General features: G+C 42.9%; 1 protein-coding gene across 4 annotated transcripts in view; it reads right to left on the bottom strand.

Annotated features, from left to right (window-relative positions):
• Positions 1-17,909, bottom strand: part of LOC147228647 (protein kinase C alpha type-like) — a 111,337-nt gene that overhangs the window by 61,954 nt on the left and 31,474 nt on the right. For all 4 annotated transcript variants that reach the window (XM_086156767.1, XM_086156769.1, XM_086156768.1 and 1 more), the window contains exon 4: positions 348-459. In XM_086156767.1, coding sequence (XP_086012893.1) covers positions 348-459 — 112 coding nt within the window. The remainder of the gene's footprint in view (positions 1-347; positions 460-17,909) is intronic.

Genomic DNA, 17,909 nt, shown 5'->3' on the forward strand with positions numbered 1-17,909 from the left:
TAATATCAGAAAGCTGCTTTAGTGGATCAATTCATCATCTATAAGTACATGTAACTGTATTAACGTACGTTGCTTTTTATTGCCGTTTTCTATATCTTTGCTTTACTTGCTAGTTAAAATTTGTACCCCTGTATCATCAATTATTTACATTTTGGAGTGAAGTTCATTCCTTTGCCTAAAAGCACACTTTCTCCAGATTAGTTGTCTTCTGGAGGCCTGTAATCATTTTTCTGAGGCTGATAAATCTTACATGAGCTGTAATAAACAATGCAGTCAGTATGGAGCGTCTCTACATGTTCACAAAACAAAACTGAAACAGAACTTGTCTTATGTTGGACAATACTTACAGTCACACTTCATGCCCTGATGAATCAAGCCATACAGCAGGGAGCCACAGTGGTCGCAGAAAGTGGGGCTCCCGTAGGTGTGGATCTTAAATTTATGCTTTGTTCTAGGATCCTAAAGGACAAAGGAAAAACAGACCCAGAAAAAAAGTTAAAATACAATGTAGTAAGTTATATTTCTATATATTAAAATATATCAGTATATATTTTAATCAATGCAGCACATTATTTGATTTTTTTGGATATAATGTCAGACTGAGACATGTAGAAGAGGGAAAGGGAATATCTAGGTAGAAGGATGCTGAGGGTGGAATTGCCAGGCAGATGATCTCTAGCAATGTTTCCCAACCTATTTTGAAACACGGCATTTTCACATTAGAAAACTCACCACCAAATAAATATATGGAACATGTTTTTAATGAAATTGAATGAAACTGCAATCTCAGTATACTTACTCAGTGCGGGGCTATTTCTTTAACGGTGCCAGGGCTGAGCATTTCTTCTATGGTGATTTTGCAGGCATATAGCATTAATCACTCTGCCACGGTGTGTGGCTGTTAGGATTAAGCATTGAGTTCAGCAACCTTATTGCTAGCTTTCAGAGGTTTCTCACTCGTCTCCGTGGTTTTCTTGAACAACATTGTCTGTTTACCAGATGAAAAAAAATGACTGTGTTCTAATCTCGAAGTGAACAGTGTTTCGTTTTTAGATAGCGTTTAAGTTTGATTGGACAGATTTTCCTCAGACACAAGGCATAATGAAGTCGGCATGGTTGGTTAAAGGTGATTCGAAAACGCAATCGATACTTTCATTGTATTGTCTTGAGCTCACCTTTTTTATCTTCTTCTGACCACTACTCATACTTGGGCTTTCATCTGGGTCAGAATGTTCTTCAGGACCGCGAGGTCCTGTTTGAATACTTTTTCTTTTAAAATATTCATCCATTGCATATCACTGCCGCTGTTTCACTCGAAGGATCACAAATGACTCTGCTGCAGAGTTAAATACACAGGTTAATTAATTACTGTTTGCCATCTAGTGGAACAGCCTTTACTTGTTCTGCCTGTCACTGCATGCTGCCCACATATAAAGACATACGAAGACACATTATTTGCATTGAATAAATAATTTTTGGACCAATCAGCTAACGTGAGCATTTTCCATGGCATACCTGATTCATGGCACACTAATGTTCCATGGCACAGTGGTTGGGAAACACTGATCTAGAGGAAGGCCAGAGAGGGGATTTATGAATGGAAAATTGAATTGAAGTTAGTTGGTGTGGATGCAGAGAATAGAGAATGATGAAGGCTTTGCTGTGGCGAACCCCAAAGGGAGCAGCCTAAAAGGAAGAAGTCCAAGCTATAAATTTCAGTTGTTCTCAAACAGAGAATTTCTTGGCCCATTTTGCACAGTAAGAGAAGCCAGTTATTTTAAGTTAATAGGGTAAGATGAAAAAATTCAAAATCAAATAATAATCAAAAAAAAATAGATGGGGGGGACCAGCCACAACATGACCCATTGTGTGGGACAAGACATCTATAGACAATGAATAAATTAATTCATTAATATATTTCCCTCAAAGCTTAATTTAATCATTTTTTATTATAGAGCTAGAGTTTCATTCAGTTTTAATACTGAAAAATTGCCTTGATGTGGATACATTCCAATCTAATAGCAAGATGTCGTCACTTCGCGGGGTAACATGATCGACATGAATTTTGGGAACTGTAATTTAATAATAGTTAACAATAATCTATCCCTTATCAATCCCCACGGGAACATTTATTCTCTGCAATTAACGCATCATGAATGAATGAACCATACAGCCACACTTTTACGATTCAGGAATCGAACCCAGAATGTTCAGTTCCAAAGACGATCGCTCTACCTTCTGACTGTAAGGTCTCACAACTACAGGAAGGAGCTACAGACGCTATTTTCTCCCGTAGAAAGAGTAGCGCGCGGTGCATACTGGGATATATGACTGTGCGAAGCGTGCATTTTCCTTTGTGTGTGTGTGCTTGCATCCCCGAAGTAGCAACAGTAAAAACGGTAAATGCACACGTTTGACTTATTTATATTAAGATAGTCAGACCTTTAAAGATGTTCTCCTGGGCCACATAAAATGATGTGGCAGGCCACTTTTGGCCCGTGAGCCTAGGGTTTGACACATGTATTTTAGTATCTTTGGCCAGGAAATAGATGATCAGTCAGAAATACAGAATTAAATCTCATTCAGGCACAAAAGTCATTAGGGCTACTAATGGTCATTTTAGTTTGAGATACGCATCTGGGGAACTGTTACTGACTCGATCTGACTCTTCTCTCCATCTAGCTTCAAATCAAAATAATTTGAATGCCAGTCTGATGAGCATTGGGCCCTTGAAGGGCAGAGACATATAGCCAGGAAATAGTAAACTGCAGTGAATGACAATCACCCAATTAAGAGACTGGTTTTGATTAATTAACCTTTAACATGTCAAGATTTTTTCCCAAGAGTACTATTTTACAAGTATTCAAAGTTTGAACGGACTGAAATATAGGGCAATTTCTTTTTTTTCCAACTATATCTTAGCATTGAATAATGTCAGGAAATCAACATCAAGCATTAAGCATCAACAGAGTAAGTGCTACGAAAAAAAACATTAGCAAATTATTTCATATCCATTAAGCCATTATTGGAACAGGTGGCAAATAAATTGTCCAAAGTGGAAAAAACAAACCCAATCATCATGCCAAAAAAACTTTTTGCCTTATTGTACATTTTGGAATGAATAAATTGCACAGATGACAAAAAAAGCACTTTACTGTCAGATTCAGTTTTACATACAGCACATAATCAGTGAAATTTGACCACTTTATTCAACCCATCCTGGATGCATCATGAGCAGAAGTAGCCCCACAACACAGTGGAAAAGTTAGGGATTCAGTCTCTGGCCCAACAATATTTTGACAAGCTAAGAGGAGTGCACGAATCATGGGAACCAAACGAGATGCTCGGTTCAAAAGCGACTGCTCTAACCTCCTAAGCCACAGGAAACTGTCTTCTTCTTCTCCTTTCGACTTTTACCTTCAGGGGTCGCCAGAGTGACCTTCTCCATCTAACCCTATTCTCTATATCCTCCTCTCTCACACCAACTACCTTCATATCCTCTCTCACTATGTCCATAAATCTTCTCGTTAGTCTTCCTCGAGAACTCCTTCCTGGCAGCTCCAATTCCAGCATCCGTCTACCAATATATTCACTATCCCTCATCTGTACATGACCAAACCATCTTGGTCTGGCTTCTCTGACCTGCTCTCCAAAACATCTAACATATGCTGGTCCTCTGATAGACTTATTCCTGATCCTGTCCATCCTGGTCACTCCCAAAAAGAGCCTCAACATCTTCATCTCTATGACCTCTAGCTCTGCCTCCTGTCTTTTGGTCATTATAACTGTTTCTAGGCCACAGAGCATCACTGGTCTCACCACTGTCTTGTATACCTTTCCTTTCATTCTCGCCGATAGTCTTCTATCACATTGTACCCCTGACACTTGTTCGAACTCGTTTCTTTACCTCTTTTCCACATTCTCCGTTGCTCTGGACTGTTGACCCCAAGTACCTGAAATCCTTCAACTTCCTTATCTCCACACCCTGTAGCCTCACAATTCCACCAAAGTTCCTCTTATTCACACACATATATTCTGTCTTGCTACGACTAACTTTCATTCCTCTCCTTTCCAGAGCATAACTCCACCTCTCTAGATTTTCCTCAACCTGTTCTCTGCTCTCACTACAGATCACAATGTCATCTGCAAACATCATGGTCCATGTCGATTCCTGTTTAACCTCATCTGTCAGCCTGTCCATCACCACTGTAAACAAGAAGGGGCTCAGAGCTAATCCCTGATGGAGTGCCACCTCCTTGAACTTCTCTGTTACCCTTACAGCACACTGCACCATTGTCTCACAGCTAGCATACATGGCCTACACCAGTCCAACATACTTCTCTGCCACTCTAGATTTCCTCATACAATGCCAGAGCTCCTCTCTTAGCACCCTGTCATATGCTTTTTCTAAATCTACAAAAAACACAATGCAGCTTCCTCTGGCCTTCTCTGTACTTCTCTATTAGCATTCTCAACGCAAATACTGCATCTGTAGTGCTCTTTCTAGGCATAAAACCATACTGCTGTTCACAAATGCTGACTTCTGCTCTCAAATCTAGTTTCCACTACTCTTTCCCATAACTTCATTGTATGGCTCATCAACTTTATCCCTTTATAGTTGCGGCAATTCTGCACATCTCCCTTATTCTTAAAAACGGGTACCATCACACTCCGTCTCCATTCTTCAGGCATCTTCTCACTCTCTAAGATCCTGTTGAATAATCGAATCTTGTCAAAGCTCTATTGCTGCCTCTCCTTGACACTTCCACACCTCCACAGGTGCATCATGAGGACCCAATGCCTTTCCACTCTTCATTCTCTTCAATGCCTTCCTCACTTCACTTTTACTAATCTCTGCTACTTTGTGGTCTACAATTGTCACCTCTTCTGCCCCATATTCATCAGCTCTTCATAGTACTCTTTCCATCTTACCATCACTCTTCTAGCATCTGTCAATACATTTCCCTCTCAATCCTTAATCAACCGAACCTATTGTACATCCTTTCCGTCTTTATTTCTCTGTTTGGCCAGCCTGTATAGATCATTCTCTCCCTCCTTACTGTCCAACCGAACATACAGGTCATCATACACCCTTTGTTTTGCCTTTGCTACCTCTATCTTCTACGTTGTATCTCCCTGTAACCCTGGCTGTTCCCTTCAGTCCTCTCAGTGTCCCACTTCTTCTTTGCTAACCACTTTATCTGTATATACTCCGGCACTTCCTCATTCCAACACCTAGTATCCTTATCTAATTTCCTTACAAATGACACACCAAGTACTTTCCTACCTGTCTCCCTGATAACACTAGCTGTTGTCCAATCATCTGGAAGCTCTCCCTGACCACCCAGAGCCTTTCTCAATTCCTCCCTGAAAACCATGCAACACTCCTCCCTTTTCAGCTTCCACCACTTTATCCTCTGCTCTGCCTTAGTCCTCTTGATCTTCCTTGTCACCAGAGTCATCCAACAAACCACCATTCTACGCTGTCTGGCTACACTCTCACCTACAACTACTTTGCAGTCACCGATCTCTTTCAGGTTACCTTGTCTATACAGGATTTAGTCTACCTGCATGCTCCTACCTCCCCTCTTATTAGTTACCCTATGATCCTGTTTTTTTCTGGAAAAAAGTGTTCACTATAGCCATTTCCATCCTTTTTGCAAAATCTACCACCATCTGTCCCTCTCCATTCCTATCCTGCATACCAAATCTGCCCATCACTTCTTCATCCCCAATATTGCCTTCACCAACATGCCCATTGAAGTCTGCCCCAATTACCACTCAACCGTCTCTGGGGATATTCTGCATCATGTCTTTTTTTATGGCCTCTGCCACGGGACCCTTCTTTGGTATTGCGATGGTAGACTGGCAGATGAGACAAATGTTCTCCGAAAAGGTCACCATGAAAAAAAGTCCTCCTCCCATTCCCTATGAAAGTGATGAGTTTTTGTCATCTTACTTGGTCCAGCTCCCCTACTCATTTTTTAGCCTTTCTTAAGTTTAAGAGAAAAAAACGAGGGCTAAAAATTGGAGGTAACTTGCTGACTAGCTTGTTAATTTTGCTGCACTTCACGCTGTTGTTCGTGCATGTGCAATGACCTCAGTGCCAGAAAAAATCAGATGCTTTCCCGTATCCGTTTTCTCCGCACAATAAGGCCCACCTAAAAGCCTTTAATCTTCTCAAAAACCGACAGTGCACCTTATATCCGGTGCGCCTTATGTATTGATCAATAGTGAGCCGCAAGAGGTCTCGCAACTACGGGAAGCAGCCGCAGACTCTATTATCTCCCGTAGAAGTAGTAGCGCGGTGCATGCTGGGATATATGACTGTGCGAAGCGTGCATTTTCCTTTGTGTGTGTGTGCTTGCATCCCCGAAGTAGTAGCGGCAAAAACGGTAAAGGAAAATTCCAGTCCCACACCACTTGTGCATGTACAAAGACCCCAAAATGGCACCTTTGAAGAAACACGCTTATGACACAGAGTTTAAACTCAAGGCGATCAGTCACATAGTAGAACACGGGAATAGAGCAGCAATGAGAGAATTCAACATTAATGAATCAATGGTGCGGAGGTGGAGGAAGCAACAAAAAGACTTGCACCAAGTAAAGAAGACTTAACAGAGTTTCCAAGGGAACAAAGCGAGATGGCTACAGTTAGAAGACAAACTTGAACAGTGGGTTGTTGAACAGAGAGCAGCAAGTAGAAGTGTCACTGCAATCACTATTCGAATGAAGGCAACAGTGCTTGCACGGGAACTTAACATCAATGAATTTAGAGGTGGTCCTTCTTGGTGTTGTCATTTTATGAGAAGCTTTGAAATGTGACAAACTGAGTTGGAAATACATTGTTTTCAACAAAGGCGGCGCAAATACCGGTAAGAGCTACCGGTGCGTACTGTATCGTATTGTGAATGAAGTAACTTGTTTTGGGAGTGAACGGAATTGTCAGAACGTTGGTTTGTATTCTATTAATAGAGGTTGACTGACTTATCTGACTGTTTTGATGACATTCCCTTTAGCATAGCTCCATGTAGTGGATGCATAACAAAACCCAAGCCACTACTGTAGCTTCTGTTATATGCGCCTTATAATGTGGTGTGCCTTATACATGAATTTTTTTTTAAATATAGGCCATTCATTGAAGGTGCGCCTTATAATCCTGTGTGCCTTATGGTTGGTAAAATACGGTACCAATCAAGTGACGGGATGGATGATAGGCTGACATCTATTTCTTTAGAACTTAGTTCCTTCTTTTAGTTATGCGATCTACCAGTATTATCTTTGCGATCGACTGGTAGATCGCAGTCAACATATAGAGCACCGCAGTGTATGGCGTCAAACTCTATTGCACTGGGGGCCAAAACTCAAACCACACTCTAGGTCACGGGCTGAACAGGATAAACATTAACTGAACACATAAAAAACTAAATGTTTTATGAACATAAGCATGAATAAAAACAGAGAGAAATATTCCAGAATAGACCAATTTAAACCTTAAATAACTTAAAATATTTTGCCTCATAAAAATACATCCAGGCAAAATTATACAAGTCAGAAATATGAACATGCTGCAAAACACCTTGTGCTTTTAAGTAAAAATTACAATCAACAAATCAAAACATTTGGTTTTCTTTGCTCTTTTGCGATTTTTTCAAAACTGGATGTTTGGCATCTTTTTTTGGCAACAAGTTCATTTAGGTTTCGTGTTAGTCCTGTGTTGTGGAGATTCTCAGGATGGACTGCAAGTGTTCATCAGTGTTAATCTCTAAAATTGAGAACAGCTTCTCATACAGATATGTGCTACCAAACATGCACAAGGTTTTAGCCGCAGACATAGGAACAGGGGCATTGCTTGAGGAATAGAGCAAATAAAGTGTACGGTCCCACCAGTGTTTACTTTGCCTTAAGTGTCCCATTACACTGTAGCTCACTCAGCTCCATCAGCTGGAGTTAGGTGCAGTTTCTACACCAATGGCAAATGGATTGCAAAGCAGCTCGAAATCCTTCTTTTGCGCTTCAAAGTCACCGAAGCGCCGTGCAAACCCAGTACGCAGTGCATTTAGTTTATCAGCAAAGTGTGCATTTGGGAACACCCTGGCAACAGGGAAAGTGAGGCAAGTTTTACAGGTGCATTTTTGTCTCCCATAAGGGCAGCTTCACTTGAAATGCCTTCACCAAATCATATCATGCAGTCACGTCCCGGAGCTGAAGGTTTACGATGTTAAGATAAGCTGTTATGTCAGCAAAAATTCAAACTCACATTTCCACTTATCATCACGTAAAACTGTAGAGTATTTTCCTTTACTGTTCATGAACTGACAGATTTCCTTGCAGAATTCAAAAACTGTATTGAGAACTTTCCCCAATTTAGCTAGCACACCTCTGTATGATAAGGAATGTCAGCAAACTCTGAATCTATTTTCTGCATAAAAGACTGAAACTGCTAGTGATTTAAACCTTTAGCTTGGATAAGGTTTACGTTTTGCATTACAGTCCTCAGTATATGCTCCATTTTTCCCACTTTACCACACAGGGTTTTCCTTGTGTATGATGCAGTGCTATGCTGTTAACTCACAAGAACAGTTCTCCTTCTGCATCTTTACTTATATCCTTCCCAGTAGTCCACTTTTTTCATGGCACATCACTGGTGCTCCATCTGCTGTAAACATACATACAGTCTGCCATCAGTTTTGAAAGGCTCTGTTTTCAGAATGGTTTTTCACCATTGTGAGAGGCAAGCTTTGCGATAACATTACAATAGGGTGGGTATACAGTAACAGAAGCTTCACCTAATTGACACGTGAATGTTCCCATGTTGCCTCGTGTTCGGCGAGGCAGCTGAAGTGCTGCATTCTGTATTCAGAATTCTTCCATTCTGCATTCTGAAGCGTTGTATCTGTAGTTTGTGTGTTGTAAGCACATCATATCGCTGGGCCATTAATAACAAGAACTATACATCTGTATGAAATCTCGCAAGCCAGATATGATTGTTGACTGGGCCTGATGTGGCCCACGGACCTTGAGTTTAACACATATGGTATAGAGGATGAAGAGCAGTGGAGAAAGGACGTAGCTGTGAGGAGAGCCGGTAGAGGTGTGACGAAGGTCAGAGAAGCTGTTTTGAACAAGACTCAACCATCTGTGGCTTAAAAAGTCCAGTAACCACAGAATGAGTTGGTCATCCAGGTGGAAGAGAGAAGAGAGCTTGTTAGCCAGAATGTGGGGCTGTAGTGTGTAGAATGCAGAGGAAAAGTCATGGATGTCATGTAAAAATTGTGTATGGTGTCTAAAATGAATACCTTTGTGTCTTCCACCCCTCTGCTTGTGTGGTAAGTGAATTGAAGAGGGTTCATCAGCGAGCTGGTTGATCCAATGATATGTTCTTTAACTATACTCTCCATAGCCTTCATCACGAGGGAGGTCAGAGCCACAGGTGTGAAGTCATTAGTGCTTTAGCGGTGCTCTTCTTGGTGATGGGGTGAGTGTTTCAGCAGCTGGGGAACTGTTCCACAGTCAATAAATCACTGCGGCTCAGCACTGTATTTCATGATGTGATCACTGATGTTATCTGGATCCGGTGAATTGGTATCAGGGCTCTCACCACAACCTCTGTGATAGTAGAGGCACCAGGCATGCATGAGGTCTTAATCACTTCTACCTTGATATTGTCATCCTTCTTGAAATCTTGGGTAGATGGAGTTGAGGTCGTGAGGAAGTGATGCCTGGCTATTGCTATCCACATGGATGGTGTTTGGCCAGGTGGCAGCAATGTATTAAAGGCCTTGCCGGGCAGAGCAGAGCGGCGGTCTCTCCCTATGAATTTTTACCCCACTTTGTCCTTATATTTCTAACTCCATGGCAGCGCTGGGCAAGCTCCATGACATCATCTGTCGTGATCTGATGCCGTCGTGATCATAGCTGGCGACTTCAACCAGTGCAACTTGCAGACCGTACTCCCCACGTATCACCAACATGTGGACATTCCCACCCGGGACAAGAACACCCTGGACCTCATGTACAGAAACATCCGTGTCACGTACAAGGCCGCACCCTGCCCCCACTTTGGACAGTCAGACCACATCGCTTTATTTCTGTACCTCGCGTACAGACAGAGACTGAAACAGACAGAGACTGAAACAGCAAAACCAGAGAAATCAAACTCTGGACCCTGGATTCAGAGGGCATCCTGCAGGACTGTTTTGCTACAACCGACTGGAATGTGTTCAGGACCGCAGCCACTCAGAAGGACTCTTCCGTCAGCGTCCAGGAGAACGCCAGGTATGTGACCAGGTACATCAGCACTTATGTTCACAACATCTTGCCCACCATAGGAGTTAGGAAGTTTCCCAACCAGAGGCCTTGGCTGAACAGTCAGGTACGCCGCATGCTGCGTGCCTGCTCTCGTGCATTTAGGTCCGGCAATGAGACAAAGTACAAAGCTGCTAAGTATGGACTGTAGAAGGCCATCAGAACAGCCAAAAGGCAGTACAGAGAGAAGGTGGGTGGCTTCTAGTCCACTGCTGACCCTGGGCGGATGTAGCAAGGCCTGCGGCACATCATGGACTACATGCCCACCACAAGAATCAGCATCACTGCAGACAACCTGCCGGACAACCTCAACAACTTCAACACCCGCTTTGAGAACCCCAACCACAACACAGGGGCAAGTTACACACACGGCGGGACTGCCGACCACCCCTCTCACAGTATCATCAGACCAGATACCCAATCCCCTCAAGGCAGCCAGACCGGACAACATCCCGGGGACCCTCTCAGCTTGTGCCAATGAGCTGGGTGATGCTCTCACTGCAATCTTCAACCTCTCCCTCAGCCAGAGCACCGTCCCCACCTGCTTCAAGCACACAACCATCGTACCCCTCCCCAAGAGGAGCCCATCCAACTGCCTGAATGACTACAGGCCAGTAGCACTCACTCCAATCATCATAAAGTGCTTCGAGAGAGTGGTCCTGGCCCACATTCAGAATGACATCCCAGACACCCTCGACCCCCTGCAATTCGCATACCAGTCCAACAGGTTCAACTCAGATGCCATTGCCGCCAACCTCCACTACTCCTTGTCCCACCTAGAAAACAAAGATCTAGAAAACAAAGATGCTCTTCGTGGACTACAGCTTTGTATTCAACAAGGTCATACCCCACAAACTCACAAAAAATGTCCACCCTTGGCCTGCATCCCACCCTCTGTGACAGGCTCCTTGACTTCCTGACTAGCAGACCCCAGTCTGTCAGCATAGGTAACAGGACCTCAGCCAGCATCATCATGAATACAGGCACTCCTCAACTGTGTCTCATCCTGAAGTTTGCAGATGACACTGAAGTGATAGGACGCATCACCGGTGGAGATGAAACATCCCACAGATGGAGGAGTTCAGTCTGGTGAAGTGGTGTGAGTACAACAATGTCACCCTCAACACGGACCAGTCCAAGGAGATGATAGTGAACATGATGGAGAGAAGACCTCATCAGCCACTGCTCCTCCAAGGTCTTACGGTTGAGAGAGTGAGCAGCTTTAAATACCTGGGTGTCCACATAAGTGAGGACCTCACCTGGTTCCTCAACACCATGCAGATGGTCAGCAGGGCTCAACAGCGGCTGTACTTCCTGAATAGGTTGAGGAGGTTTGGTATGTCGTTTAAGATCCTCAGCAACTTCTTCATTGTTGAGAGCATCTTGACCAGCTGCATCACTGTGTGGTGCAGCAGCACCACTGCTCTGGACCACAGATACCTGCAGCGAGTAGTGAGGACTGCATAGAGGATCACTTGAGCCCCACTGCCTTCTCTGCAGAGCATCCACAATCCCAGAGTCCACAGGAGAGCTGCCTCCATTGCCAAGGATCACGCCCACCCCCAACATGGACTGTTCACATTCCTACCCTCCGTCCAGAGGTACAGGAGTGTGAAATATAGAACGATTAAAAAACTTGTTCTACTCGACTGCCATCAGACGCTTAAACAGCTGACACTCATTCTTCTTCCTGCACATGTAAAGTCTACTGCCACTTAATTTGCACTCATCCTTACACCTGACCTTTGTGAGTTACAAACCAAGCTCGACTCAAATGTCTTATTGCACTGTACTATACTCACTGTTCTATTGCAATATTCGCATTCATATCTAAAATCATATTTATAACAATATTTACACTCTTCTAACAGCACATATCGCAATGCACTGCAGACAAAAACTTAGGAATTTCACTGTACAGGAAAACTGGTTTCTACACTGTTCAAGTGACAATAAATGCTTTGAATCTCGAATCTTGAAAGAGACGTATGAGGAGATGGTGTCGACTTGATCATTGATGTTATTGGAGTGTACTAAGAGGTTACTTCAATCTGTGGACTCAAAGTATTCTTGAGAGCTAAAACTGCATCCTTGGTCCACTGCTTAATGTTTTGAGTAACAAGTAGCCCTCCTTATAATGGGAGTGTATGCTGGAACTAGTAAGATAGTGTTGTGGTAAACAGAGTCGAGAGATGGGAGTGCAAGAGACTTGTATGCATCTGGGACTGAGCTGTAAATTTCAGTGAATCTGGTGAAATGCATTCCAGTTAATTTAGTGAGCTCAAGATGTGTTCAGTGGCAGTAGTAGCATTAGCTTTGGGATGAATGGAAACAGATAAGGAAAACCTGAGGAAATTCTCACGGTAAATGGAAGGGGCAAAGGGAGACAACCAGGAGTTTAATGTCCACAGTGTACAGTTTCTCCCTCATAGCCACTGATGAGCACCTGCGTGTATTTACAGGCACACACACACTCCGCCACCAGGATGTTTTCCAGTGATCCCAATGCCCCAATCCAGTCTCAATATGCATCATACTGTTGTTATCAGTGTTGTTCAGCTACATTTCTGTGAAAACTAGAATTGAGTTGGCCAGAATAGTGGGGGGAGGGGGGCGCGTATTGTTCCCAGGTCTCCCATTTAAGTCTAGCTATAGCACTGCTCTTTTTCTTCTTTCCCCTTCTGGTTACCTTATGTTTGTGATCGGTGGCGTTACCATGGTGAGATGAGTTCTTGCAAAGTATCTCCTCTGGAAGCATGTCACCACAAAAGTCTGACCTTTTTGTGCTCACCAACTCCATGAGGAGCAAAAAGCTGCGAGTGACGATATCGAAGGGAGTAATACGGAAAGGTCAGCAAACATTGCAAAAATCAGGGTCATAGGTTTTGCAGAATGGCTACTTGCTGACCCTAACTAGCACTAACAAACATACTTGGCCACCAAAATGTCGAGTTAAAGAGCTGAAAAAGAAAAAAAGAAAAGAGAAAAAACACAGTTCCATGTATCGAGTAAGAAACATGGACACAGTACAGCCTTTACTGATATGAAACAGTGAAAGAAAAATATAAAAACTGCTCTACGAGCCAATATGAGCAGAAATCCGGAACAAAGGATATATTAAATGAACTGATATTGTGTATATATTGTGTGTAAATGTATATTTGTAGATATATATACTGTATAAAGTTAGAGGAGAAAATTAAACAGTGGATTATTGAACAGAGAACAGCAGGTAGAAGTGTCTCTACAGTCTCCATTCAACTCAAACCAAGAGCATTAGCACACAACACAAAGATCGATGACTTTCTAGGAGGTCCTTCTTGGTGCGTCCATTTTATGAAAAGGCATCATCTCTCCATCCGCACGAGAACTACCATCTCGTAGCCACTGCCAAAGGATTACAAAGAAACGCTCGCCGTCTTCTGCACTTACTGCAAGAACAAGATCACTGCAAAAAAGGTCCAGCCAGACCACATCACTGTGAGGTCTCCCTCACTTTTGGCATCCCAATGAACTGTATTGTCAAGAAAACAGGGACAAGTACAATATCTATATGCACCAGAGGGAACAACAAGTCATCCTTCACTGTGTTGTGAATGAGTCGAATAAAGTTCTACGTTTTGTTTCACTTTATATACCGTATGTTTTACCATGCAACTTGTAACGCAGTGCACCTTATGTGTGAAAATAGACCCATTTATTGATATTGCACCTTATAATGAGGTGCACCTTATGGTCCACAATATACGGTACATTATTCTATAGATACAACCACCAAATTTGACTTTGAGTAAGTTAGTGATAAAAAGCGCTGAGTAGGGTTTAGCTGGATAGACCAGGAATACCTACTGAAATTGTATTTACATTTGACCATAATGAACCAACTCATAAGATGAAATTGTGGGGATTTAGTGGGAATGCATATCTTTATCATCAATATTTAAAACACAAACACACACACACACATATACACACACACACACACACACACACACACACACACACACACACACACACACACACACACACACACACACACACACACACACAGAAATTCAAACCTTAAACTTCACAAACTATAACAACAGATACTTTTTCTATTTGCACAAAAATGAAGCAATACAAAGTCTTCAGTCTTTGTGGGGGTCCTGTTAAAAGCAATAAACTCAAGTTGCACAGTGTGCACTGATGGCTGGCACTGGAGCAATATGGATCCTTCGCACTTAAGAATGAAATTTCTCATTTTTTGTATATAATCTTTGTTGAGATAATGCAGCCTCAGGGAGACACTGGTCGGTGTCTCCCCGAGCCAGCCTTGGGGGACAAAGCATAGTGTCTCCCTGACCTCGTCCAAAGCCTGGATAAGTGGAGAGGTTTGTGTCAGGAAGGGCATCCGGCATAAAACTTTTGCCAAAACCAAACATGCGATTCAACCACAATAACCAGATCATACTGGATCGGTCGAGGCCCAGGTTAACAACATCCGCCATTGGTACCGATGACCTACAAGGAACCAATGGAAACTGAGCTACTATAGGTCAAAGAAGGAGAGGAAAAAGGCGTGTTCGGAAGCAGAGAGAGAAGAGGAAAGACAAGAGCCTGAGACTGAGAGTAGGGGCTTTGAATATTGGGACTATGACAAGAAAAGGTAGAGAGTTGGTCAACATGAGGCAGAGAAGGAAAGTGGATATACCGTGTGTCCAGGAGACCAGGTGGAAAGGTAGTAAGGCTAAAAGCTTAGGAGCATGCTTTCAGTTGTACTATCATGGTACTGACAACAAGAGAAATCGAGTAGGAGTTATCTTGAAGGAGGAGTTTGTTAGGAACGTTCTGGAGGTGAAAAGAATGTCAGATAGACTTATGAGTCTGAAACTGGAAATTGAAGCTGTGATACTCAATGTTATTATTGGCTATGACCCGCAGGTGGGATGTGAGAAGGAGAAGTTCTGGAATGAGTTAGATGAAATGATGCAGAATATCCCCAGAAATGAGAGAGTAGTAATTGGTGCAGACCTCAGTGGACATGTTGGTGAAGGCAATGGAGGGGATGAAGAAGTGATGGGGAAGGTTTGGTTACAGGAATAGGAATGCAGAGGGACAGATAGTGGTAGAGTTTGCAAAAAGGCTGAAAATGGCTGTAGTGAACACTTTTTTCCAGAAAAAACAGGATCATAGGGTAATTTATGAGAGCAGAGGTAGGAACAAGCAGGTAGACTACATCTTGTATAGACAAGGTAACCTGAAAGAGATCAGTGACTGCAAAGTAATTGTAGGTGAGTATAGCCAGACAGCATAGGATGCTGGTTTGTAGGATGACTCTGGTGACAAGGAAGATCAAGAGGACAAAGGCAGAGCAGAGGACAAAGTGGTGGAAGCTGAAAAGGGAAGAATGTTGCATGGTTTTCAGGGAGGAATTGAGAAAGGCTCTGGGTGGTCAGGGAGAGCTTCCACATGATTGGACAATAACAGCTAGTGTTATCAGGGAGACAGGTAGAAGAGTACTTGGTGTGTTATCTGGAAGGAAAGTAGATAAGGAGACTGGTGGTGGAATGAGGAAGTGCAGGAGTATATACAGAGAAAGTGGTTAGCAAAGAAGAAGTGGGACTGAGGAGAACAGACAGGAGTACAGGAAGATACAACATAAGGTGAGGATAGAGGTAGCAAAGGCAATACAAAGGGCGTACGATGACCTGTATGTTCGGTTGGACAGTGAGGACAGTTGGGTCCGGCTGTGCTGGATGGGGAGCCGTAGATGAAATAGAATCGCTTCATCTAATTCAGACATGCCCAGTTCGGGGTCACCAATGTGGTGTTTCAACAATGAAATAATTGCGGAGGCGTATCGGAGTTCGGTTCTTTAATTTGAAACGCCAACAAAATACAACTAGAACTTGAACATCTGGGATCATCTATATATACCCGGCTTAACCACGCGCCCCGACCATTAGTCCCGTGGGGTGAGAGACCACGCCCCTTTGTGTCCACCACAATGGTGCCCATTTTTAAGAATAAGGGGGATGTGCTGAATTGCGGCAACTTTAGAGGGATAAAGTTGATGAGAAGTTATGGGAAAGAGGACTGAAAACTAAGCTGAGAGCAGAAGTCAGCATTTGTGAACAACACTAAGGCTTCATAAAAGAGTACTACAGATGCAGTATTCGCTTTGAGAATGCTAGAACAGAAGTACAGAGAGGGTCAGAGGGAGCTGCTTTGTAGATCTAGAAAAATCATACAACAGGGTGCCAAGAGAGAAACTCTGGTATTGTATGAGTATGAGTGGAGTGTCAAAGAAGTATGTTAGACTGGTGGAGGACATGTATGCTAGCTGGGAGACAGTGGTGAGGTGTAGTGTCTGGGTAACAGAGAGGTTCAAGGTGGAGGTGGGACTTCATCAGGGATCAAGCAGGTTGACAGATAAGGTTAGACAGGAATCTAAATGGACCATAATGTTTGCAGATGACATTGTGATCTGTAGTGAAAGCAGGAAACAGGTTGAGGAAAATCTAGTGAGGTGGAGATATGCTCTGGAAAGGAGAGACATAAAGGTTAGTCGCAGCAAGACAATATATGTGTGTGAATGAGAGGAACTTCGGTGGAACGATGGGGCTACAGGGAGTGGAGATCAGGAAGTTGGAGGATTTCGATACATGAGGTCAACAGTCTAGAGCAACGGAGAATGGGGAAAAGAGGTAAAGAAACGAGTTTGCATAGTTTGGAATGGATGGAGAAAAGTGTCAGGGGTACAATGTGATAGAAGACTATCGGCGAGAATGAAAGGAAAGGTGTACATGACAGTGGTGAGACAAGCGATGCTAGATGGTTTAGAAACAGTGACAATGCCAAAAAGACAGGAGGCCAAGCTGGAGGTTGCAGAGAGGAAGATATGGAAGTTCTCTTTGGGATTGTCGAGGATGGATAGGATCAGGAATGAGTCCTTCAGAAGAACAGCACATGTTAGAGGTTCTGGAGAGAAGATCAGAGAAGCCAGACTTTGGTCATGTACAAAAGAAGGGTTATTGAATATACTGATAGACGGATGCTGGGATTGGAGATTCCTTGCAGGAGGTCTAGAGACTGACCAAAGAGAAGATCAATGGATGTAGTGAGAGGGGAAATTAAGTAACTTAGTGTGAGAGAGGAGAATAAAGAGAATAGGATTAGATGGGGAAGGTTGATTCGCTGTGGCGACCCCTGAAGGGCAAATCCTAAAGGAGATAACATTCTCATTTAGATGATGTCACTATTGAGGAATCCCAAACAAAAAGAACATACCTGCTCTAAACTTCGTCAATGATCTGTAAACTCCTTTTTATTTCTGTATGTCTCTCTTGCTCGCTCCTGCTCTCTCTACCGTATTTTTCGGATTATAAATCGCCCCAGATTTTAAGTCTCAACTGACAAAAATGCATACTAAAGAACACAAAAAACATATATATGTTGCACTGGGGAATGTCACATTTTTGGGGGAAATTTATTAGATAAAATCCAACACCAAGAATAGACATTTCATCTTAAATGGCAATTTAAATAAAAATAAAATAGAGAACAACAGGCTGAATAAGTATAGCCTAGTATAGCCTATATGACGCAGATCTGTTGTG

The sequence above is a fragment of the Fistularia commersonii genome, chromosome 12 (assembly GCF_037954325.1).
Source record: "Fistularia commersonii isolate RoL2024-O1a breed Wild chromosome 12, RoL_Fcom_v1.0, whole genome shotgun sequence".
In the NCBI taxonomy this organism is placed as follows: Eukaryota; Metazoa; Chordata; class Actinopteri; order Syngnathiformes; family Fistulariidae; genus Fistularia; species Fistularia commersonii.